The sequence below is a fragment of the Aquarana catesbeiana genome, linkage group LG03, assembly GCF_042186555.1.
Source record: "Aquarana catesbeiana isolate 2022-GZ linkage group LG03, ASM4218655v1, whole genome shotgun sequence".
NCBI lineage: Eukaryota > Metazoa > Chordata > Amphibia > Anura > Ranidae > Aquarana > Aquarana catesbeiana.
The window spans coordinates 728,444,735-728,469,430 of NC_133326.1; the positions used below are offsets into that span (position 1 = coordinate 728,444,735).

The following is a 24,696-nucleotide window of genomic DNA, read 5'->3' on the forward strand; positions in this document are numbered from 1 at the left end:
CAAAATCCATTGTCGGAAATTCCGATTGTGTGTACAAAAATCCGACGGACAAAGTGCCACGCATGCTCAGAATAAATAAAGGGATGAAAGCTATTGGCCACTTCCCTGTTTATAGTCCCGACGTACGTTTTATGTCACCGCGTTTAGAATGATCGGATTTTCCGACAACTTTGTGTAACCGTGTGTACGCAAAACAAGTTTGAGCCAACATCCGTCGGAAAAAGTCCTAGGATTTTGTTGTCGGAATGTCCGAACAAAGTCCGACCGTGTGTACGGGGCATAAGTAGTCTATTTGTGTATTGCACTCAGTGTACACTAATATTCACTACCCATGTCATTTATGGATTTAAGTATATCAGTATTGCACAGAGCACTTTATATATAGGATATTCATGGTATAGCACATCTTTTACCAGCGCTGTATGTGTTTGTTTTATAATTTTTAAGTACTAGTACTTTCTTACAGCAGCGGTAACATATTCATTATTTTGTTTATTGTCGCTAGCGCTGCTCTATTCACATAGTTTTCTGAGTACTAGGGTATACTTCAAACCCACGGATCGAAACAGCTATTTATCCATCATCCTGCTTGGATTAAAAATATCCCAAAAGGACAGATGCTTAGAGTGCAGTGAAATTGCACCAAATGGGAGGATTATCATACACAAGCTAATATATTAAAAAATAAATTTATACAGAAGGGATACCGAGAAGATACTCTGAAAGAAATAATTCAAGAAGTAGCAAATACCCCAAAGGAACAATGTTTTAAGAAAAGAGAAGTCCAAACATCAAGTGATCAACACCAATGGCGATTTATATCAAGTTTTCATTTTCAGTATAAAGAAATAGAGACCATTTAAAAAAAATACTGGTACATTTTAACTAGAGATAGCCATTTGGGGGAAGTTCTACCTGAACAACCAAAATTTATATACAGGAGAGCCCCTAATTTTGGTGACCAGGTGGTAAGAAAGATATTGGACCCGCCTGGCCAACAAACATTATCAATCGATTTAAAAGGATTCTACTCATGCAGAAAGTGCATATGTTGTAGAACGATGAAGGTCAATAACAGGGGCATGACTAGGGTCACAAACATTGACGAGGAAATTTTTAAAATAAAGGAATTCATTACATGCAATTCCTCACATGTTGTGTACTTATTGTGGTGCCCCTGTGGATTGTTCTATGTGGGGAGAACAAAAAAGAGAAGCTCAATAGATATTTCTGTTGAAATGTCTCTCTCCCAGAGGCCTCAATATTGAGGTAGACCTCAACTGCTTCATAATTTTTAATCCAATAAATTCTTTTTAGGAATAGGGATTGGATCCAATTCACTCTGTGAATTAGGATCATTTAAATTATTAGGATGAGTGATCCATATATATATATATATATATATATATATATATATATATCTGTATTGTAATTATTAATCTGAATTTTTGGGTATTGTAATTATACCTGTACATTTTTTTTTAGATATGGACCGTTTAAGGAATATAGCCATGTTATAGAATGGTATAGTATTTAGGTGATACAGATGAGATCCACAGATACGACCTACCAGTGGATGTTGATTAGTAGAAAAAGATTTCATCTGTTTCTGTGATATTGGTTATTACTGTGCGGAACAGGCATCAGTTATAATGATCATATATTTACTTTCAGACATTAGTCCAGTAATGTTTTTTTAAATTACAGTGTGCATTTTAATTAGCCTAGAAACTGGGGCATTGTGAGCGTCTATACGCTTCCGCCCGTAACTGGCGTGGATGGTATAAGAGGAGTGGTTTCCGAGCCGTACAGCTAATCCCATGATTAAGTTGGTGTGACGAAACATGTCGGGGCGTGGTTGTATGGCAATCATCAGAGCTAGCGTGTGACGTGTGATGCATCAAGCTGAACCAGGAAGCAGAGATCCAGGTCTGAGGAGCGAGTGGGGGTGAGATAACATCCGCACACCTCTGGTCCGCCGTGAACGCAATACACCATTTTTTGGGCACCTATTGGAGAGTCTTGCTGTGTCATTTTTGGCTTGCTTGTAAAGGAATTGAGTGTAATGGTTGAAGTTTACACAGTGTTTATTAAACTGGTTTTACGTTATTACACTATCAGTGCACTCTTTATTATTTACATGTGGAAAGATCTGGTACATACATGTAGAGAGTCTTTTAAACCCTTTCTGTGAGGTTTACACGTATTTTTGCCAAGCACAAGAGTATAAGGCATATCAAGTTGGTGAGTGTATTATCTGACCGGAGAGGAATCACTGGCACACTGGTGTGGTGGATGAATAGAAAATTACTACACTAAATCAACTGGATCAAGTTTATGGACTTTTTGCTACTAGATTTTATTTTTTATCTGTCACAGGGTGATTTGATTGCACTAATCATTTTTGTTTATCTGATTTTGATAGAGTTTTAAAAAATACTATTCACATTCATATTCTTTCACTTTTAAAGTGGCAGCTCTACTTTTATATAATTCACTTGATCTGTAAGCACAGTGGTGGGACTTCAATTGTGGCGGGTTGTGCTTGGTGACCATCAGTTTTCAAACACTTATAAGCATGTTCCCAAATTCAGTGTGTCCTTCAAGTGAGTAACCAGGCTCTGCGAGAAACCAGCCTTCCTCCAGGCTTTCTCCATAAAGAGGCCTCCCCTGGATCTTCTCCTTGGCACAGCTTCCTCCACTCTAGGCAGGACAGCTTCAGGATCCAGCAGCACTTTCCCAGGCTTCAGCCCAGGGGAAGAGAGTGAGCACATGTCCTGTCCCACATATATATATCCTCCCCAAGCATGCACCAGTGGCCTGAACCTATTACTAGGCTGGCTAAAGGAAATATATGGCCTATGCAGACGACCTGCTCTTTTCGCTAACCAACCCAGGAGTGTCCCTACCGAATCTACTCGCAGAATTTGATATATACGGGAAAATATCAAACCTTAAAATAAATTTTTCCAAATTGGAAGCAATGGGGATATCACTACAGGCCCATACTCTTCTGAATTTACAATCAAATTTTAAATTTAAATGGACGTCCTCCGCCCTGACTTATTTAGGCATGAAAATACCACCAGATCTATCTCACATCTATGAGAGCAACTTCCCCCCCTCCTAGCTAAGACCAGGATATTGCTAGAAAATTGGAATAAAGGGTTACACTCCTGGTTTGGGAGGTGCAATTTACTCAAAATGAGTATACTCCCAAAATTGTTATGCCTCTTCCAGGCCCTACCGATCAAGATACTTCCCATATATTTCAAACAAGTACAAGCCCTTTTCACCCGTTTTGTTTGGGCTCATAAAAAGCCTCGCACCCCAAGATCTCAACTATCCACACCAAAACATTATGGCGGGCTAGCGCTACCAGACATAAGGAAGTACTATCAAGCTACTCACCTAGGTAGGGTTCTTGATTGGTGCCATCACAGGGACTCTAAATTGTGGGCACAAATAGAACAACACCAAACCATTATACCTCTACGATCTGCGATATGGTGTAGTGACTCTCTCCCTGCAGAATTGAAATCCCATCCTATCATCGGAAACAGCTACCTTACACGCCTCTCTTACTACCAAAACATCACCTTTAACCCTGATTCTAGGTAACCCCAAGTTCTTTCCTGGACTCTCCTCTTCGCAATTTCAGACCTTGAGAAGATCCAATTGTGTTTTAGCGTCACAATTTGTGCAACAAAATAAATGGCCCTCCATCTCAGAATTAATGGACCCAGTAGGTCCGTTTAAACTTCTGTTTTGGGATGCAGCAAGAATTCACCATTTTCTCCAGACCTTCCCAAACCCTCAAAGTTACACCAGGCCTTTGACCATGTTTGAAGAATTTTGTAAAGACACAGAGCCATTGCCGCAAACCCTATCCAAGATGTACAGCTTATTGAACACCCCACCCCAGCCACCCAGATTACCATGCATTATGAAATGGGAAACAGACCTCCAACGTACTTTTACAACAGTCCAGAAACAAAACATGATTAGTCTCTCCCTTAAGTCCTCAATATGCACTAAAGTCCAAGAGACGAATTATAAGATCCTGACAAGGTGGTACCTAACACCAAGTCGATTACATATCATTTTTCCTGATACTTCAAAGTATTGCTGGCGTTGTCACCAGGAAGAGGGAACGCTTCTACACATGTTTTGGTCATGTCCTATGTTGACAACTTTCTGGACTGCAGTTTGTACCATTTCCCAAAAATTCACTGACTTTCAAATCCCGAATGACCCGGCCTTTTTTCTACTCCACATTTCTTCCATACCAATCAAAACCTATAAGAAATCTCTACTGAGACACTTAACAAATGCAGCCAAATCCTGTATTCCCATGTTGTGGAAACAGCAATCCCCACCAACCACAGCAATGTGGTTGAGAAAAGTAGAAGACATAAATAAAATGGAAGACTTGATAATGACAGTTCAAGATAGACAGGAAACCATGGACTAATTGGAATATTCAAGTATTCAGAAGAGGGTAAATCCCTCCTTAGGAACTAAAACCCTACCATTTCATACTGATCAACAACCTACAATAATCATCGTACACAGGGATTCACGTATCTGAACGCCTAATACCCCCCCCCCCCTTTTTCTTACCCCCCCTCCTGTTTCTTCTTCTTACTTCTTTTCTCCCTCTATCTATTACTTTCTCTCCTATCTCTTTTTTCTCTTCTCTGGTAGCTGCCTCCTGACTAGGGTATTTATACTCTCATATCATACTGGGACTCTAACTCAGAGAAACAAAGATACCCATATATATATATATTTAAAGATATGATAATGCTACATGCCTTGATGTATTACATGTACTATTATAATGCAATGTCGGGAGGCTGCGACCCCCTTTTGTTATATACCCCTGTGGTATGTTGCGGGCTCTGCCCCTCTCTTTTCTATTGAAAACTAATAAAATATATATTTGAAAAAAAAAAAAAAAAGAAATATACATTTCCATAAGAAGTGGAATATCCATTACTCAGTTCTGTTTGTGAAATCTCATGCTATTGCCAGGGGCACCAATGACATCTACTGGCAGCAGTAAGGAATCACAACCCAACTTAAGCTTAGGGTAAGAACAAACGAAAAACTATAAATCAACCTGAGCTAACTACAGCCCACCCAAAAAGTTAATTTAGATAGTAGCCCCTGTTTAGGACAAGGAGGCTACACCTCGAATGGATTTCAATGGGGTTTGGATTCAACATCCAAATTTTAGTGAAGTACCCCAAACCGAAACATTTTGGCTCATTGCTAATTATAACTGTGATGAATATTATCAGTGGATGCCAGATATTTGCAATGTGGTGATTGTTCTTGGACTTACCAGATCACAGCTGCCACACTTATTGCCCCCTGTACTAGGCTGAAAGGATTCAAAGGATCTCCTCTTTGGCTCTAACCCTTATTACCACCAACAAATACTTGAAGTAGAAGGAAGGGGTGAAAGGTGAATACAACTAACTAATTAGATGTCAAATTGTATAACAACGTGAAAACAGAAAGAATTCCACTTCTATATTGCTTCTATATATATTTTATTTTATATAGTTTATGTTAATATTGTTATAAGATTATAAGAATATACAACCGGGACTAATATGATACCATTGAGAAAATAAAAACTCCAATGATTTAGAATCCTGTTTACAATTTTCATGTGTTTTAGTTACACTATAAGATCATTGATTCATTGATTATTTTATCTAAACTCATCATTGTCAACCCTCATTATTTATGGGGATGACAAATACATCATCATTATCACTGTAATTCAGAAGCATCAGTTGGGATATCTTGAGAACTAAGTGTATATGATGAGCTCATTCGCTTTCACTAATATTTGGGCTGGACAAGAACTTCCCCTTTGATCTCACAGTATAGAGATATCCAATTAATGACATTTCCATTGTGTCTGCCAGAGATTACTTTCTTGATGTCTTCTGGAGTCAGGACATAATCCCACATGTGGACGTCACTTATTTCACCAACCAATGACTGCTTATCATCAAACTTTCCACCAAAAGAGTCTTGGTCCTGTCCCAGAACAATGCTGGTCTCAGCTGCGATAGAAGAACCTTTCATGGAGCCTCTTCTGGGGAAGAGTTTCCCATTGACCCAAAGTTGGACCACTCCAGTGTTGGAGTCCCAGGTCACACAGATGTGCCTCCAGTCCAAAGACTCAGAGTCTGTCTTAAAACTAGTGACTTCCTGGTTGATATATACAGAACAAGTGTTTGGAGGCTGTAAGTAGATCCCAAAGGCATTGTCCTTCCCGGGAGTAGCAAGAGAGAAGGGAGTATAGGGGCGGGAAAGGTCGGTATAAGAACGTAGACAGACGCTGACTTTCTGCAATGGCCTTGTAATTGTAGGTCTTAGAATGACATAATCTGTGTCCGTTTCTTTGGGGAAGACGAAGACTTTATCCTCCAAATCTAGGGAAGAAAACAGACAAAGATTATTACTGGTTCATATCAAGCTTTAGATGCTGAACAATACATTCATAAATTATTTATAGATGCTAGAAGTTAAAAAACACACACACACACATACAGTATATATATATATTTACTCTCTTATATCTCAGGCAGATCATTACATTTATTTCCATTTTGAGAAGGAATATAGTGCCTTGCAAAAGTATTCACCCCCTTGGCTTTTTACCTATTTTGTTACATTACAGCCTTTAGTTCAATGTTTTTTTAATCTGAATTATATGTGACGGATCAGAACACAATAGTCTAAGTTGGTGAAGTAAAATTAGAAAAATATATACATAAAACTATTTTTCAGAAATAAAAAACTGATAATTGGCATGTGCGTAATTGGTATGTATTCACTAGGGATGGGCTGTCTGTTCGGGTCGAACGCGAGTTCGACTCGAACATTGTCTGTTCGCCCGTTCGGCACATCACGGATCATGTGGACAGATTACTGGGAGGGGCTGGGGAAGACCCGGCTGTCATGGTACATGTTGGCACCAATGACAAAGTCAGAGGCAGATGGAGTGTCCTAAAGAACGATTTTAGGGACTTAGGAGCTAAATTGAGGAAAAGGACCTCCAAGGTAGTGTTCTCAGGAATACTACCGGTACATCGAGCCACACCAGAAAGGCAGAGGGAGATTAGGGAAGTAAACAAGTGGCTGAAGAGCTGGTGTAGTAAGGAGGGGTTTGGGTTCCTGGAGGACTGGGCCGACTTCTCAGTCAGTAACCGGTACTATAGAAGGGACGGACTGCACCTAAATGAGGAGGGTGCAGATCTGCTGGGAATGAAGATGGCCAAAAAGTTAGAGGGGTTTTTAAACTAGGCGATGGGGGGGAGGGTCCAGAGACAGAGATAGCCAGCGCGGAAGATATTCCAGAGGGTAGTATTGGGGGCATTAGTGGTAGGTTAACCAAAGCACAAAAACACAAGGTGAGTATAGTAGCAAGTCCTAGTTGCAATCTCGAAACACCCAATACGAGGACAATATGCGACCGGTCTAAACTATGTGGCATGTTCACCAATGCCAGGAGCATGGCGGACAAGATGGGTGAACTAGAGATACTGTTGTAGAGGGAGGATTTGGATTTTGTGGGAATTTCAGAGACCTGGTTCAACAGCTCTCATGATTGGTTGGCAAACATTCAAGGGTATACCCTATACCGCAAGGATAGAGAGGGTAAAAAAGGGGGAGGGGTATGCCTATATATCAAGAATAATGTACAAGCGAATGTGAGAGATGACATCACTGAGGGAGCTAGAGAGGAGGTGGAATCCTTATGGGTAGAGCTCCAGAGGGATGAAGCTAAGGGGAAAATAATACTGGGAGTATGCTATAGGCCCCCTAACCTGAGGGAGGAAGTGGAGACGGATCTCCTATCACAAATTGGATTAGCAGCAAGGATGGGAAGTGTTATCATAATGGGGGATTTTAATTATCCAGACATAGACTGGGCGGAGGGAACCGCACATTCATTTAAGGCTCGCCAGTTCCTTAATGTCTTGCAGGACAATTTTATGGGTCAGATGGTAGACGCACCAACTAGAAATAAAACATTACTGGATCTACTGATTACCAACAATACAGACCTGATCACAGATGTGGGAATACGGGGCAATTTAGGTAACAGCGATCACAGGTCAATTAGTTTCAGTATAAATTACACAAATAGGAAACATGAAGGGAACACAAAGACACTGAATTTCAAAAGAGCCAACTTCCCTTAACTACAAACCTTGCTAAAAGGCATAAATTGGGATAAAATATTAGGAACAAAGAATACGGAGGAGAGATGGGTTTGCTTTAAGAGCATATTAAATAAGGGCATTAGCCAATGTATCCCATTGGGTAATAAATTTAAAAGAGCGAACAAAAATCCTGGATGGCTTAACTCCAATGTAAAAATGCATATAAAAGCAAAGAAGAAGGCCTTCAAAAAATACAAGGTTGAGGGATCATCCTCAGCATTCAGACTTTATAAAGAATGCAACAAGAAATGTAAGGGTGCAATTAGGACGGCTAAGATAGAACATGAAAGACACGGAGGAGAGCAAAAAAAATCCCAAGAAATTCTTTAAGTATGTAAACAGTAAAAAAGGGAGGACAGACCATATTGGCCCCATAAAGAATGAGGAAGGACATCTGGTTACAAAGGATAGGGAGATGGCAAAGGTATTGAATTTATTCTTCTCTTCAGTCTTCACGAGTGAATCGGGGGGCTTCAGTAACCAAAACTGCAGTGTTTATCCTCATGACACAACACAGGAAGCACCTACATGGTTAACAGAGGACAGAATTAAAATTAGACTTGAGAAACTTAACATTAATAAATCACGGGGACCAGATGGCTTGCATCCGAGGGTACTTAGGGAACTAAGTCAAGTGATTGCCAGACCGTTGTTCCTAATTTTTACAGACAGTCTACTGACTGGAATGGTACCAGCTGATTGGAGAAAAGCCAATGTAGCACCAATATTTAAAAAGGGCCCAAAATACATCCCTGGGAATTACAGACCAGTTAGCCTAACATCAATAGTATGTAAACTCTTGGAGGGGATGATAAGGGACTATATACAAGATTTTAGTAATAAGAACGATATCATTAGCAGTAATCAGCATGGATTCATGAAGAATCATTCTTGCCAAACCAATCTATTAACCTTGTATGAGAAGGTGAGTTGCCATCTAGATAAAGGAAGGCCCGTAGACGTGGTGTATCTGGATTTTGCAAAAGCATTTTAAACAGTTCCCCATAAACGTTTACTGTACAAAATAAGGTCCGTTGGCATGGACCATAGGGTATGTACATGGATTGAAAACTGGCTACAAGGGCGAGTTCAGAGGGTGGTGATAAATGGGGAGTACTCAGAATGGTCAGAGGTGGGTAGTGGGGTTCCCCAGGGTTCTGTGCTGGGACCAATGTTTAATTTGTTTATAAACGACCTGGAGTATGGGATAAACAGTTCAATCTCTGTATTTGCGGACAATACTAAGCTAAGCAGGGCAATAACTACTCCGCAGGATGTGGAAACCTTGCAAAAAGACCTGAACAAATTAATGGGGTGGGCGACTACATGGCAAATGAGGTTCAAAAAAATATGAATGCAATCTATACACTGGGGGGAGAACCTCTGGGGGAATCTAGGATGGAAAAGGACCTGGGGGTCCTAGTAGATGATAGGCTCAGCAATGGCATGCAATGCCAAGCTGCTGCTAATAAAGCAAACAGAATATTGGCATGCATTAAAAGGGGGATCAACGCAAGAGATAAAACGATAATTCTCCCACTCTACAAGACTCTGGTCCCGCCGCACCTGGAGTATGCTGTCCAGTTCTGGGCACCAGTCCTCGAGAAGGATGTACTGGAAATGGAGCGAATAGAAAGAAGGGCAACTAAGTTAATAAAGGGTCTGGAGGATCTTAGTTATGAGGAAAGGTTGCGAGCACTGAACTTATTCTCTCTGAAGAAGAGACGCTTGAGAGGGGATATGATTTCAATTTACAAATACTGTACTGGTGACCCCACAATAGGGATAAAACTTTTTCGCAGAAGAGAGTTTAATAAGACTCATGGCCACTCATTACAATTAGAAGAAAAGAGGTTTAACCTTAAACTACGTGGAGGGTTCTTTACTGTAAGAGCGGCAAGGATGTGGAATTCCCTTCCACAGGCGGTGGTCTCAGCGGGGAGCATTGATAGCTTCAAGAAACTATTAGATAATCACCTGAATGACCGCAACATACAGGGATATACAATGTAATACTGACACATAATCACACACATAGGTTGGACTTGATGGACTTGTGTCTTTTTTCAACCTCACCTACTATGTAACTATGTAACTATGTAAAAGGAAAAAAAAAGTCATTTGTTTTTTAAAATTTTGGTTCGGGGTTCCCCTTAATATTCATACCAGACCCAAAGGGCCTGGTAATGCACTGTGGGGGAATCCCAGGCCATTATTTTCAATGACTTTTATGTGTATTGCAGAGACCCGACAATTCATTAATAGCCACGAGTAGTTTTAAATGACTTTTTTTTCCTTTAGAAATGTCATTTTGTTCTCGGACTGTTCTAAACACGGAAAACATGCGCCCCTTTACAGGCATACTATAGAAACCCCCAAGGTATGAAATTTAAAGGAATATTACACTTTTATTGTTTCATTTTAATCATTATTAAAATCAATGCTCCCGAAAAAATGGCTGTTTTTAAAACTTTTTTTTGCATTGATACATGTCCCCTGGGGCAGGACCCGGGTCCCAAAACACTTTTTATGACAATAACTTGCATATAAGCCTTTAAAATTAGCACTTTTGATTATTCATGTTCGTGTCCCATAGACTTTAATGGTGTTCGTGTGTTCGAACAAATTTTTTGCCTGTTCGCATGTTCTGCTGCGAACCGAACAGGGGGGTGTTCGGCCCATCCCTAGTAGGGATGAGCCGAACACCCCCCTGTTCGGTTTGCACCAGAACATACGAACAGGAAAAAAGTTAGTTCGAACACGCGGGTGGAAGAACCAGAAGAGCCAGAAGAAGAGCCAGAAGAACCAGAAGAAGAAGATGAAGGAAGATAGAAGATAGAAGAAAGAAGAAGCATTTAAATAAAGGAATTGTCAAAAACTGCCTCTTGTCATTTTTAACATTTTTGACAGTTTTTTAGTGAAATGGTAGGGGTAAGTACCCCCTTACCATTTCACACAGGGGGGCCGGGATCTGGGGGTCCCCTTGTTAAAGGGGGCTTCCAGATTCTGATAAGCCCCCCGCCCGCAGACCCCCACAACCACCGGCCAGGGTTGTGGGGATGAGGCCCTTGTCCTCATCAACATGGGGACAAAGTGTTTTGGGGGGCTACCCCAAAGCACCCTCCCAATGTTGAGGGCATGTGGCCTGGTACGGTTCAGGGGGGGGCGCACTCTCGTCCCCCCCTCTTTTCCTGCAGCCTGCCAGGTTGCGTGCTCGGATAAGGGTCTGGTATGGATCTTTGGGGGGACACCACACCGTTTTTTTTTTTTTTTTTGGCGCGGGGTTCCCCTTAAAATCCATACCAGACCTGAAGGGTCTGGTATGGAATTTAGGGGGACTCCCACGTCATTTTTTTTTTAAATTTTGGTTCGGGGTTCCCCTGTGGGGAATTCCCATGCCGTTTTTATCAATGAACTTCTATGTGTATTGTCGGTAATGCAATAGCCGCGAGTAGTTTTAAATGGGTTTTTTCCTTCGAAATGTCATTTTGCTGTCAGACTGTTCTAAACACAGGAAACATGCGCCCCTTTACAGGCATACTATAGACACCCTCCAGGTATGAAATTTAAAGGAATATTACACTTTTATTGTTTGACTTTAAGCATTATTAAAATCACTGCTCCTGAAAAAACGGCCGTTTTTAAAACTTTTTTTTGCATTGATCCATGTCCCCTGGGGCACGACCCGGGTCCCCAAACACTTTTTATGACAATAACTTGCATATGAGCCTTTAAAATTAGCACTTTTGATTTCTCCCATAGACATTTAAAGGGTGTTCCCAAATTGTTCACTGTTCAGCGAACTTGCGAACAGCCAATGTTCAAGTTGAACATGAGTTCGACTCGAACTCGAAGCTCATCCCTAATCCCTAGTATTCATCCCCTTTGTTATGAAGCCCATCAAAAGCTCTGGTGCAACCAATTACCTTCAGAAGTCACATAATTAGTGAAAAAATGGCCACCTGTGTGCAATGAGGGCATTAATCAGAGAGGCAGCACAGAGACCTAAGGTAAACCTGGAGGAGCTGCAGAGTTCCACAGCAGAGACTGGAGTATCTGTACATAGGACAACAATAAGCCGTACGCTCCATAGGGTTGGGATTTATGGCAGAGTGGCCAGAAGAAAGCCATTACTTTCAGCAAAAAACAAAAACAGCACATTTTCAGTTTGCGAAAAGGCATGTGGGAGACTCCCAAAATGTATGGAGGAAGGTGCTCTGGTCTGATAAGACTAAAATTTAACTTTTTGGCCATCAAAGAAAACGCTATGTCTGCCGCAAACCCAACACATCACATCACCCAAAGAACACCATCCCCACATTGACTACATGGTGGTGGCAGCATCATGCTGTGGGGATATTTTTCAGCAGTCAGGACTGGGACACTGGTCAGAGTTGAGGGAAAGATGGATGGTGCTAAATAGAAGGATATTCTTGAGCAAAACCTGTACCACTCTGTGTGATTTGAGGCTAGGATGGAGGTTCACCTTCCAACAACAAATGACCCCAAACACACTGCTAAAGCAACACTTGAGTGGTTTAACCACTTAAGCCCCAGACCATTTTGCTGGCCAAAGACCAGAGCACTTTTTGCGATACGGCACTGCGTCGTTTTAACTGACATTTGCGCGGTTGTGCGACGTGGCTCCCAAACAAAATTGACATCCTTTTTTTCCCACAAATAGAAATTTCTTCTGGTGGTACAGTATTTAATCACCTCTACAGTTTTTATTTTTTGTGCTATAAACAAAAAAAGAAATTCTTCTACATATTTTTGGTAAAAAAAATTGCAATAAGTGTTTATTGATTGGTTTGCGCAAAAGTTATAGTGTCTACAAAATAGGGGATAGATTTATGGCATTTTTATTATTAATTTTTTTTACTAGTAATGGCGGCGATCAGAGGTTTTTATCGTGACTGTGACATTATGGTGGACACATCGGACAATTTTGAGTCTTTTTGGGACCATTGGCATTAATACAGCGATCAATGCTAAAAAATTGCATTGATTACTGTAAAAATGTCACTGGCAGTGAAGGGGTTAACCTCTAGGTGGCACTGTAGGGGTTAAGTGTGTCCTAGGGAGTGATTCTAACTGTGGGGGGAGGGGCTGTGTGTGACACTACACTGATCACCGCTCCCGATCACAGGGAGCAGAGATCAGTGATAGTGTCACTAGGCAGAACGGGGAGATGATTGTTTACATTAGCATCTCCCCGTTCTTCCTCTCTGTGAGACAATCGCGGGTATCCCCGCGGACATCGGGTCCACGGGACCACCGATCACGGTCACGGAGCTCCCGGCAGGCGCGCGCCCGCAAGCCGCCTCTTAAAGGGCAGCGTACAGGTACGTTAATCTGCCTGTACGTGCCCTTCTGCTGCAGTATATCTGCGTGAGGTGGTCGGAAAGCGGTTAAGGGGAAACATGTAAATATGTTGGAATGGCCTAGTCAAAGCCCAGATCTCAATCCAATAGAAAATCTGTGGTCAGACTTAAAGATTGCTGTTCACAAGCTCAAACCATCCAACTTGAAGGAGCTGGAGCAATTTTGCAAGGAGGAATGGGTAAAAATCCCAGTGGTAAGATGTGGCAAGCTCATAGAGACTTATCCAAAGCGACTTGGAGCTGTGATAGCCGCGAAAGGTGGCTCTACAAAGTATTGACTTTAGGGGGGTGAATACTTATGCACATTCACTTTTACTGTTATTTTTTCCTATTTGTTGTTTGCTTCACAACAAAAAAAAAAAAACATCTTCAAAATTGTGGGCATGTTCTGTAAATGAAATGATGCAAATCCTCAAACAATCCATGTTAATTCCAGGTTGTGAGGCAACAAAACACAAAAAATGCCAAGGGGGGGGGGGGGGGGGTTGAATACTTTTGCAGGGCACTGTACGTGGCTTTTAGATCCATTAATTAATGAGTTTCGGCACCTTTTTTTATCATCTCAGTTATCTAGTCAGGGGTGTTATTTTGATCTCCAAATGTCCTGCTAATATTTTGATTAAAATGGAGGCCTCAGTTGTAGATGTATAGGAGCCCCAACAACACTAGGTATATAAACTGGCTGTCGTATTGTCAGGCCCATCTAGTGCTCCTGATCCTCATTCCAACATCCTGGTTTTGGCTGTGGCCTTCTCCTTGTCTGTCTGTCCACCTGCAAGGTGATTGATGTGGCCAGACTCTGGGTGGAGACCAAACCTGATTTAGGCCAGCCAAGCCTGCAGTTTAATAGTGTGTGTAATACTTTATCAAGCTACCTGTTTGTCTAACCTGCTCTGCTAGATTGGATTACCTTGTTGATGACCTTGGATCGGATATCGACTATCCTGTGAACACGGCCTGCCTTTTTGACTTCGAATTTTGACCCTGACTATTCTGAACCTTGCCTGTCTGCCAACTGCAAGTACCTGTTTGCTTTGCTCAGCTCGCGCCTGCCCTGGCATGGTAACCAGATACTATAGCATTGTGTATAAGTCCTGGGGGCAAGCGGGTACTGGTAGGCCTGGTAGCCTTATGGGAAAGGGTGCTGCTATAGGTGAAGAACACAGAAGTCAGCTATAGTGTCTGACCACCTGCGTTAGGGGTAAGTGTGACACATATTCATTAATATATCAGTAATTTATTATTACAAACCACAAACCATCTCTTTTTAGGATCTTTGCAGGCTTTTGTGGTTTGTAGGTCTCCCCCACTCATTTTTGTAGGTAGGTTTTACTGTTTAATGATTGCTGTAGAACAATAAGGGGATAATATACTCTGTTGAGGTTTTTTTCCCTGTCAAAAAGTTTTTATTGGTCACAAGTAGTGATAAAACAACAGTAATTCAGGGAGAACGGTCACACTTACAAACATGTAATAATATATGAGCAAATATTTTGTCAGATCTTGAAATCTTGGAGACAAGTGTTTACTCATGTAGGCAACGACTAGGAATAACTTCAGCTGTAAAAGTCAAACAACAGCAGGGAAACATTTTGTGGACATAGTCGCTAGCTGTAAATTACGTGCAAAAAATTGGATTACAGTTGGAGAAGGGACGGTAACCCCTGGTGAAAAAGGTTTCTGATAAGGAAGACTCAAAAGAGTGTGCCACATCCCAAATATAACAGTGAAAGAGAGAAACCCCCTAGGGGTGGGACTTTGAAGGCACTACCACATCAACAAAAAATAGTAGAAAAATAGGAAATATTTATAGATTTATAAAAATAGTAGAAAAATAGGAAATATTTATTGATTTATAATAAATATTTCCTATTTTTTTCCTTTTTTTTAAATTTTTTATGTGGTGTCCCACCCCTAGGGGGTTTCCCTCTTTCATGGTAACCCCTGGTGAGGTTGCAATTAAGGTAGTGACTCGAAAGGTAGTAAAGGAGGAAGAAAAAAGAAAGGAAAGATGGGAGGGGGGTGAGAAGCTTAGAAGAAACAGGGGAGTGGGCGAGTCTGTAATATATAGAAAATAGATATTCTTATCTCATGCTCACTTACAAATCAGAAGGAACGTTGGGGGGGGGGGAGACAGGAGGGGGGAAGAAGGTGGAAAGGTTCTTCCATGAATGGTAGCGCGGTTCCAGATCAGGAGCTAATGCGGTCAATTAAAAGGAGGAGAGAAACTCAGGGTTTTGTCAAAATCTGAGGGTAAACAGTGCTTCACCCGTGGTCGCCATATTTTTTCAAACTTATGCATCTTGTCACTTTCAATGGCTGTCATTTTAAGCATAGACAATGCCCTATTCATTCTATGTTTAGTCTCAGCCACAACCAAAGTCTGGGATTTACAGGCTCTAGCTATCGTTTGCTTGGCCGCCGTGGACAGCTGTAGGAATAATTGGAATTGCGAATGGGTCAACTCCGCTGGTTTTAGGTTTAGGAGAGCTGTTGCAGGGTCTGGTCGGAGATTGTTTTCTAAGGCCTTAGAGGCCAAAGCAAAAATGGCTTTCCAGAACTCTTGAGCGATCAGGCATTGTCACCACACGTGTAGATGGGTGCCTGGATCTAAGCAGCCTCGGAAACATGATTCTGAGTATGATGGGACAAATTTTGCAATTCTAGCCCATACGAGATACCAATGTGAGGGGACCTTATAGTTAGTTTCTAAAGCTAAGATATTAGGCGAGGAGGATTTGGTGGCCATCCAGATATTAGACCATTCTGCAAACTCAAATGTGCGCTCCAAATGTAGTGCCCATTTATTAGTATATTATGGTAGTGAACTGTCTAAGTTGACAGTTAGTTGTTGGTAGAGGATCGATATGAGTAATACAGTGCTGTATCGCAAAAAATGGCCTGGTCATTAAAGTGGTAAACCTTCCAGTCCTTAACTAGTTATTTGTGTGCGGGGTGCCGGACACACAGGTGTGTATGGGAAGCATGACGTTTTTGACATCATGTTAATGCGGCTGACAGCTTTTTTTGCTCCCTTTAGAGTGTCCTCGGGGCACAGAGAGATGCGCCCCCCGAACACTCCCACTGTTAATTTCAGCTTTGTGTGGTGGAATGTGATTGGTGATCTGTAGGGTGTAAGGTGGTTCTTTGAGCGGAACAAATTGGAGCACTGTCTCTTTAAGGATAGTTACCTTTCTCTTGCAGATTCTCCTCACCTGCACACACAGATTATGCAGTCTCATGCACCAAAACACAGTTCATATAACAGATGAACTTACTTGATTGTAGAGATCTCAAATTGTGGCCACAGCACTTCTCCACCACGTGTAAAGGACTAGCGTCAAATGTAGAGCCTTAAGGACACTGCCACTCGCTGGTTCTACTTTTTAGGGGCTTTGTTTGCCCATTTTTATTAAAACCAAGTTCAGCAAACAAAGATAGGTTATCCTCGCAGGAGTTTTCAGCATTCCTTTTTCCATCAACAAAATGACATTCAGCCTAGTTGGCTCTCACTTGCAGCACTGCTGCTCTGGCCTTACACTCCAGGCCCTTGTCTGTCTCGTACAGACTGTTTCACCAACCACCTTGGTGAATATAACTAGCAGCTTCTTGCTGCACTGGCTCCCACGTGGAGCCCTCCTGACTCCTGGTACTCAGACTTCCTATCTGCCGGGGTGGAGCTCAGAACCATGGTCAGGTAACTACTAAAAGCCCAGCACACACCTGACCAATCAGTATGCTGGCTGTTCTCAAAATCAGGACCCAGGACTAGGGATTTCATCCCACCCGGATCTCTCAGAAATCCCAGAGCTCCAGGTCCCAAAGTGGACTTTGCAAAACTGAGGAAACTGAAAGGCCAGTTTCATGTTACAAGCTCCCTGGAACTCCTCAACCCATCCGGTTGAGAATTCTGGGTCACAACCTCTTTCTAGACCCTGGCAGGGCAACACTCTGCCACAATATATATATATTAATTAACTACTAAAACCAATGGCCAGTACTCCATACTCATACTCTTGGACCTCTCTGCTGCCTTCGACACAGTTGACCACCTGCTCCTCCTCAGCAAACTACACTCCCTTGTCCTCTGTGATTCTGCTTTATCCTGGTTCTCCTCCTACCTATCTCAGCACACTTTCAGTGTCACTTACAACTCCATCTCCTCCAAACAATCGTGCAGTAAACATATAACCATGGAATGTATGACTGTTTATGCCCAATGCCCAGAAAATGCATCCTTACCAGTGCTCAGCAAATGCATCCCTGCATTCTGAGTGTAACACACTCCTGATCCCTGCATTCTGAGTGTAACACACTCCTGATCCCTGCATTCTGAGTGTAACACACTCCTGATCCCTGCATTCTGTGCGTAACGCACTGGTGATCCCTGAATTCTGAGGGTAATGCACTCCCGATCCCTGTATTCTGTGCGTAACGCACTCCTGATCCCTGTATTCTGTGCGTAACGCACTCCTGATCCCTGCATTCTGAGCGTAACACACTCCTGATCCCTGCATTCTGAGTGTAACACACTCCTGATCCCTGCATTCTGAACCTAACAAAATCCTGATCCCTGTATTCTCAGCGTAACACACTCCAGATCCCTGCATTCTGAGCGTAACACACTCCTGATGCCTGCATTCTGTGCGTAACACACCCCAGATCCCTGCATACAGAGTGTAACACACTCCTGATCCCTGCATTCTGAGCGTAACGCACTCCTGATCCCTGCATTCTGAGCGTAACACACTCCTGAATCCCTACATTCTGAGCGTAATGCACCCCTGATCCCTGCATTGTGAGCGTAACGCACTCCTGATCCCTGTATTCTGTGCATAACACACACCTGATCCCTGCATTCTGAGCGTAACACACTCCAGATCCCTCCATTCTGAGCGTAACGCACTCCTGATCCCTGTATTCTGAGGGTAACGCACTCCTGATCCCTGTATTCTGTGCGTAACACACTCCTGATCCCTGTATTTTCTTCAGTATTCTGTACGTAACACACTCCTGATCCCTGTATTCTGTGCATAACGCACTCCTGATCCCCGCATTCTGAGCGTAACAAACTTCTGATCCCTGCATTCTGAGCGTAACACACTCCTGATCCCTGCATTTTGAGCGTAACACACTCCTGATCCCTGCATTCTCAGCGTAACACACTCCACATCCCTGCATTCTGAGCGTAACACACTCCTGATCCCTGCATTCTGTGCGTAACACACCAAAGATCCCTGCATATAGAGCGTAACGCACTCCTGATCCCTGCATTCTGAGCGTAACACACTCCAGATCCCTGCATTCTGAGCGTAACACACTCCTGATCCCTGCATTCTGTGCGTAGCACACTCCTGATCCCTGCATTCTGTGCGTAACACACTCCTGATCCCTTCATTCTGTGTGTAACACACTCCTGATCCCCGCATTCTCAGCATAACACACTCCAGATCCCTGCATTCTCAGCGTAACGCACTCCTGATCCCTTCATTCTGAGCGGAACGCATTCCTTTAAATAAACACAAAAAAAATGTATGTGCAGAATTGTACATTTTTGGTCCCTAAGGGCTCATTCAGAGGGATGATCAGTCCCATCCTCTGTACAGAGCCGCTGGTAGGTTTAATTTAGTGTTGGCACTTTGAAGAAAATAAGTTGGTTTTGTGTCGCTGTTTGGGCACTAGGGCTCAAAACGGTTCACCATCACTGCTCTAGGATCTCTGCTAAAAATAAAATATATAATGTTTGGAGGGGTCTAAGTAATTTTCTAGCAAAAAATACTGATTTTAATTTGTAAACAACAACTATCAGAAATAGGCCGGGTCCAGAAGTGTTAAGTGCCTTTTATTGCTCGTTCAGAATGTGTGAATACATAAGGGCCCTTTCACACTGGGGCGGTTTGCAGGCGCTATTACGCTAATAATAGCGCCTGCAAACCGACCCGAAAGTGCCGCTGCTTTGTCTCCAGTGTGAAAGCCCCGGGGGGTTTCACACTGGAGCGGTGCGCTAGCAGGAAGGGAAAAAAAGTCCTGCTAGCAGCATCTTCGGAGCGGTGAAGGAGCAGAGTGTATACCGCTTCTTCACCACTCCTACCCATTGAAATCAATTTTTTTTTAACCCTTTCTCGGCCGCTAGCGGGGGTAAAACCGCTAGCGGCCGAATACCGACGGTAAAGCGACGCTTACAATAGCGGCGCTTTACCGCCGGCGCCGCCCCCACCCCAGTGTGAAAGGGGCCTTACTGCTGGGCACAGGTTTTAAGGCAGCTGATGTCAATACATATAGATGACTGATTTCAACCAGAAGGTTATTGAGAAATGTGCAAGCCAGATAGAAAGGACAGCAAAATGTACTTTCTGATAGTACTACTAGCCAGTGATTGGACAACTTCACAGTGTGTGTGTGTGTTTTGCCTTAAAAAAAGTATTCATACCCCTTGACATTTCCCACAATTTGTCACGTTACAACCAAAAATGTAAATGTATTTTATTGGGATTTTATGTTTTAGACCAACACAGAGTGGCACATAATTGTGAAGTGGAAGGAAAATGATAAATGGTTTTCAACATTTTTTACAAATAAACAGTAGCGGCCCTTCCATAGGGGGCACACGGGCCCCACCCCCCATCCATACATCGGGTTGTTCCCTGTTCTAAATGCGAGGTGCCGGACGCATGGATTCCAATCAGAGTATTTTTTTTTTAAGCACGTGATTAGAGCCAGAGGCTCTAATAGGCTTCAAAAAAGGGTGTGCTTGGGGCGCAGAGCACTGCGCCCTGAGCCCACCCACTTGTGTGACAATAGTGGGTCAATCAGGAAGCAGGTCCTGAGACCCGTCACCCGATTGACCGAAAGGAGATCCGATCGGATTGGCCACCAGGAGGAGATGCAGGGGAAGCAAGGAAGCAGCCGTCCGGCGCCCAGAGAGAAGTCGCCGCCTGCCACCCAGAGAGCTGCCCGCAAGATGGACTACTGACTGACCCGGGGGGGGGGGGTTGGTGTGCCTTCCATGACCCCGGTGACCCGACCGACCAGGGGGAGGGTGGGTGCCGTCCATGACCCGACTGACCCGGGGGGGTGGTGGCAGGTGGATAGTTTGCCGCCACCAAAAAAAACACCAGCCACCACTGCAATTAAATATGTGAATGTGGCGTGCATTTGTATTTAGTCACTGACTACAAATGCACACCACATTCACATATTTATTTGCAAAAAAAATTGAAAACCATTTATCATTTTCCTTCCACTTCACAATTATGTAATAATAAATAATAATACATTTTATTTATAGTGCGCTTTTCATCCAAAGATCTCAAAGTTCTACATGTTAAAACAAGAAAGAAAAATGGAACAATTTATACAATGAAACAAACATCTAAAATGGAAAAAAGGCTTTGCTAAAAAGAAATGTCTTAAGACCTTTTTTAAAACAGTCAGTAGATTGAGGAGCCCTCAAGGTATCAGGTAGTGCATTCCACAGGCGCGGGGCAGCTGCACAAAAGGCCCTGTCTCCCATTGTCCTGAGTCTAGTTCTGGGTATATGAAGAAGGTTTGAGTGAGTGGAGCGGAGGGGACGTGTTGTGTTTTGTGGTTTGAGAAGTTCTTTAAGGTAGGGAGGGGCATATCCATGGATACATTGGTGTGTAAGGAGAGAAACCTTGTATTCAATCCTGGCAGAGACAGGAAGCTGGTGGAGTGAGTGGAGAATGGGGGAAATGTGCCACTTTGTGTTGGTCTATCACATAAAATCCCAATAAAATACATTTACATTTTTGATTGTAACATGACAAAATGTTGAAAATTTCAAAGGGTTTGAATACTTTTTTAAGGCACTGTACCTTGATTACTTTGTTTGCCCCCCCCCCCCCAAAAAAAAAAAAAACTTTGAGCACCAGCTGCCACTGAGCCCTTGTAAAGGTTCAGATTTTTTTTCAATAACAAACATGTTATACTTACCTGTTCTGTGCAATGGTTTTGCACAAAGCAACTTGGATCTTCCATTTCTCGGGCCCCCTACCTATGCTCCTGACACCTTCCCCCTGCTGAGTGCCCCCATAGCAAGCTGCTTGCTCTGAGATCACTCGTGCGTGCTCTCCCGAGCCACTTCTATGTGTATATGAGACAAACAGAGCATGTCTCGGCTCCGCCTCCTCCTCCATCCTCACACATTGCTTTATCGGGATCGGGCTCAGGTGAGTATAATGGGGGGGGGGGGGGCTGAGAGTGGAGCTGCACACTGAACGTAAAAATGAATGCATGAAGGTAAAAAACCTTCAGACTTTAGAACCACTTCAAGGGAACCTTTCAAAATACTAAGGAAAAGGAAAAGTTATGACCTGCAAATGATAATTCTGTTTTACACAAGAGATAATGGACTTAAGGTGGACCTCAGTCTTCAAAGCCACAATCCTACGGCATTATGACCATCTTTCACTTATAATTGTCATTGTCACCTCTCATTGCTGCATGGCACATACAATCGTCTTCATTGTAATTCTGTACTGAAAGTTGAAGGATCTTATTAATTAATAAGGTGTATATAGTAAGATGATAGACTTACGTTGAGGTTCGGGCACAAGAACTTCTCCTTTAATTTCACAACGTAAGGACTTCCAATTCATAACATTTCCATGGAGATCACCAGAGAGGACCTTCTGGATGTCTTCCTGAGTCAGGATATAATCCCACATGTGGACGTCACTTATTTCACCAACCAATGACTGAGAAGCGTCAAACCCTCCACCAAAAGAATCTTGGTCCTGTCCCAGAACAATACTGCTTTCAGCATCCATATGATTAGCATCGTTATAGTATCGTGTCACGTAACCCCTTTGGAAGAAAAGCTTTCCATTGAGCCAAAAATAGATGGATCTTGGATAGCCGTACTCCCGGGTCACACAGATGTGCCTCCAGTAAAAAGGCTTTCAGTTTGGTGTAAAAGCAGACATTTCATTATTTATGAACACCTTATAGGTGTTTGGAGGCTCTAAGTAGATATGAAAGGCATCTGCGTATCTTGGAGTAGCCATAGAGAACAAAGAATAGGGACGGGAAAGTTCACTGTAGGAACGTAGACAGACACTGAGTTGCCCCAATGGTCTTGTAATTGTAGGTCTTAGAATGACATGAGATGTGTTGGTTTCTTTGGGGAAGACGAAGACTTTACCCTCCAAGTCTAGGGAAGAAAACAGACAAAACTCATTACTGCTACATATGAAAGTTTTAGGTCCAGAACAAAAAAAGTGAGAATTTATTTATGAATGGTAGAATCTAAAATAAAAAAAGACCCACTGATAAAACTTAAGAAGGTAATTATATTTATTTTTCATTGTGTATAAATATGTAGTTTGTAGATCCTGAACCATGTGTTTGTTTATTTGTTGCCATTGCTCTGGTAATATGGTGGGTGGAGTCAGTGCCCTTTTAATACCAGTTATGGATGGGGCCTGGTAGTTCAGGTATGGGAACAGGTCACTCCTGGCCCACACCATGTAGGCCTCTAGCCTGTGTACCTGAGTGGAGGAGACGGCCCTCTGCAGGACTGGACTGCCAGGAGGAGTAGTTATAGACTCACAATGTAGAAGGGGCCTCAGGGCCTGAAACTAAGGGTGTCAGGGTCCACATCTGAACCTGGGATTTCTGTCTGTAGCTCTTCTTGCTGTTCCACCTGAGGTACTAGACAGCTACTTGTCTGATCTCTTGGACAACATTGCCTTGTATCTTGTTCCTGGTGAACCTTGAACTCTTTGCTCCTCCCATGAACTTTCTATCTAAGCCATGTTTCTGCACTTCCAGTTTGCCATAGTATTTTACTCTCTCCAGCCAATATCTTGCCCCTGTTCATATCTGCAGCTGTCTGTATCTTTGCTGCTATTTGTTTCTGATCTTTGGCATGTTCCTCAATGACACTTTAGCTTGATCCAAACCTGCAACCACTTGTTACTGACCTTTGGCCTGTTTACTGACTACATGTCTGCTTGATCCCAACCTACAACCACTTGTTGCTGACCTTTGGCTTGTTTACTGACTATGCTTCTGTTTGATCCCTATCTACTATATCTGCTACTGGACCCTGGCTTGCTCACATCCTGGTGGGACAATCCTGGAGACCAGGATCTGGCACTATCATGCAGCAAAATACATCTCTACCATCAGGAGCTCTGATGTAGACCAGATTTTTGGACCAGTTAGTGCTGGTTGGTGTGAACCTCTCTACTGTTATAGCTACTGGTCTCTGAGCCTGAATTCTGACTGTGACAGAGGGATACCTTATGTGAAAAACCACCTTTGGGGGGATCACTAAAGAGAACTGGGAAGATGGATAGAAACTATGGTACTGTTCTGCGCTCATACTGTGTGTCATGAGAAATATATATTGTTGTGTGTTCCAATTCTGATGCAGAAAAGCATTGAAAAGCATCTGGACTGGACTTTCTTTAATCCTGGGTAACCGAACTCAGGCCAAGAATATGTAAAAAAGCTGGCTTCAGACCAGGAGAGTGAGTAACACAATATAGGGGTTTCTTCAAAAATATAGTTATGTGCATGTCCTATCTGGGGAAGAAGCAAGACCCGGACCAGCTTGGTGGGAACTGCTGTCCAATCCAGGTCTCAGACAAAGCTTACATTTTCCATCATCTCAATTCGCCAATTTGAGTTTCAAGCTGTGATTCTGGCAAACTAAAGGCAGCAGGGATCCTGAACTTCATCCCTATTTATAGTTCCGTATATTGTGTTCACTTTAACCACTTACCGACCACTGCACGCCCATATACGTTAGTGCAATGGCAGTGGTGGACAAATGGGTGTACCTGTACGTCTCCTTTAATTGGCGGGGCTAGCGGGCACCGCGTACAGCATGACCATGCCCGCAAGTCCCGCGGACTCGATGTCCGCCAGTGTCCTGCGATCGTGTCACGGTGCCGCAGAACGAGGAGATGCAAAACAAGGCAAAACAAGGCCCCTAGTGTTTAACCCCTTCCTTGTCAGTGTCATTTATACAGTAATCAGTGCATTTTTATAGCACTGATCGCTGTATAAATGACAATGGTCCCAAAATA

At 42.8% G+C, this 24,696-nt stretch overlaps 2 protein-coding genes across 2 annotated transcripts in view; both read right to left on the minus strand.

The window, feature by feature from the left end:
- Positions 1–5,619: 5,619 nt before the first annotated feature.
- On the minus strand, positions 5,620–22,562 carry LOC141133783 (C-reactive protein-like). Its single transcript, XM_073623339.1, has 2 exons — positions 22,197–22,562; positions 5,620–6,458 (listed from the first exon to the last, which is right to left on the minus strand). Exons 1-2 carry the CDS (start codon positions 22,426–22,428, stop codon positions 5,860–5,862), a joined length of 831 nt encoding a protein of 276 aa, XP_073479440.1. The 5' UTR covers positions 22,429–22,562; the 3' UTR covers positions 5,620–5,859.
- Positions 22,551–24,696, minus strand: part of LOC141133782 (uncharacterized) — a 30,601-nt gene continuing 28,455 nt past the window's right edge. The window contains exon 5 of the mRNA XM_073623338.1: positions 22,551–22,811. Coding sequence (XP_073479439.1) covers positions 22,561–22,811 — 251 coding nt within the window. The 3' untranslated portion in view covers positions 22,551–22,560. The remainder of the gene's footprint in view (positions 22,812–24,696) is intronic.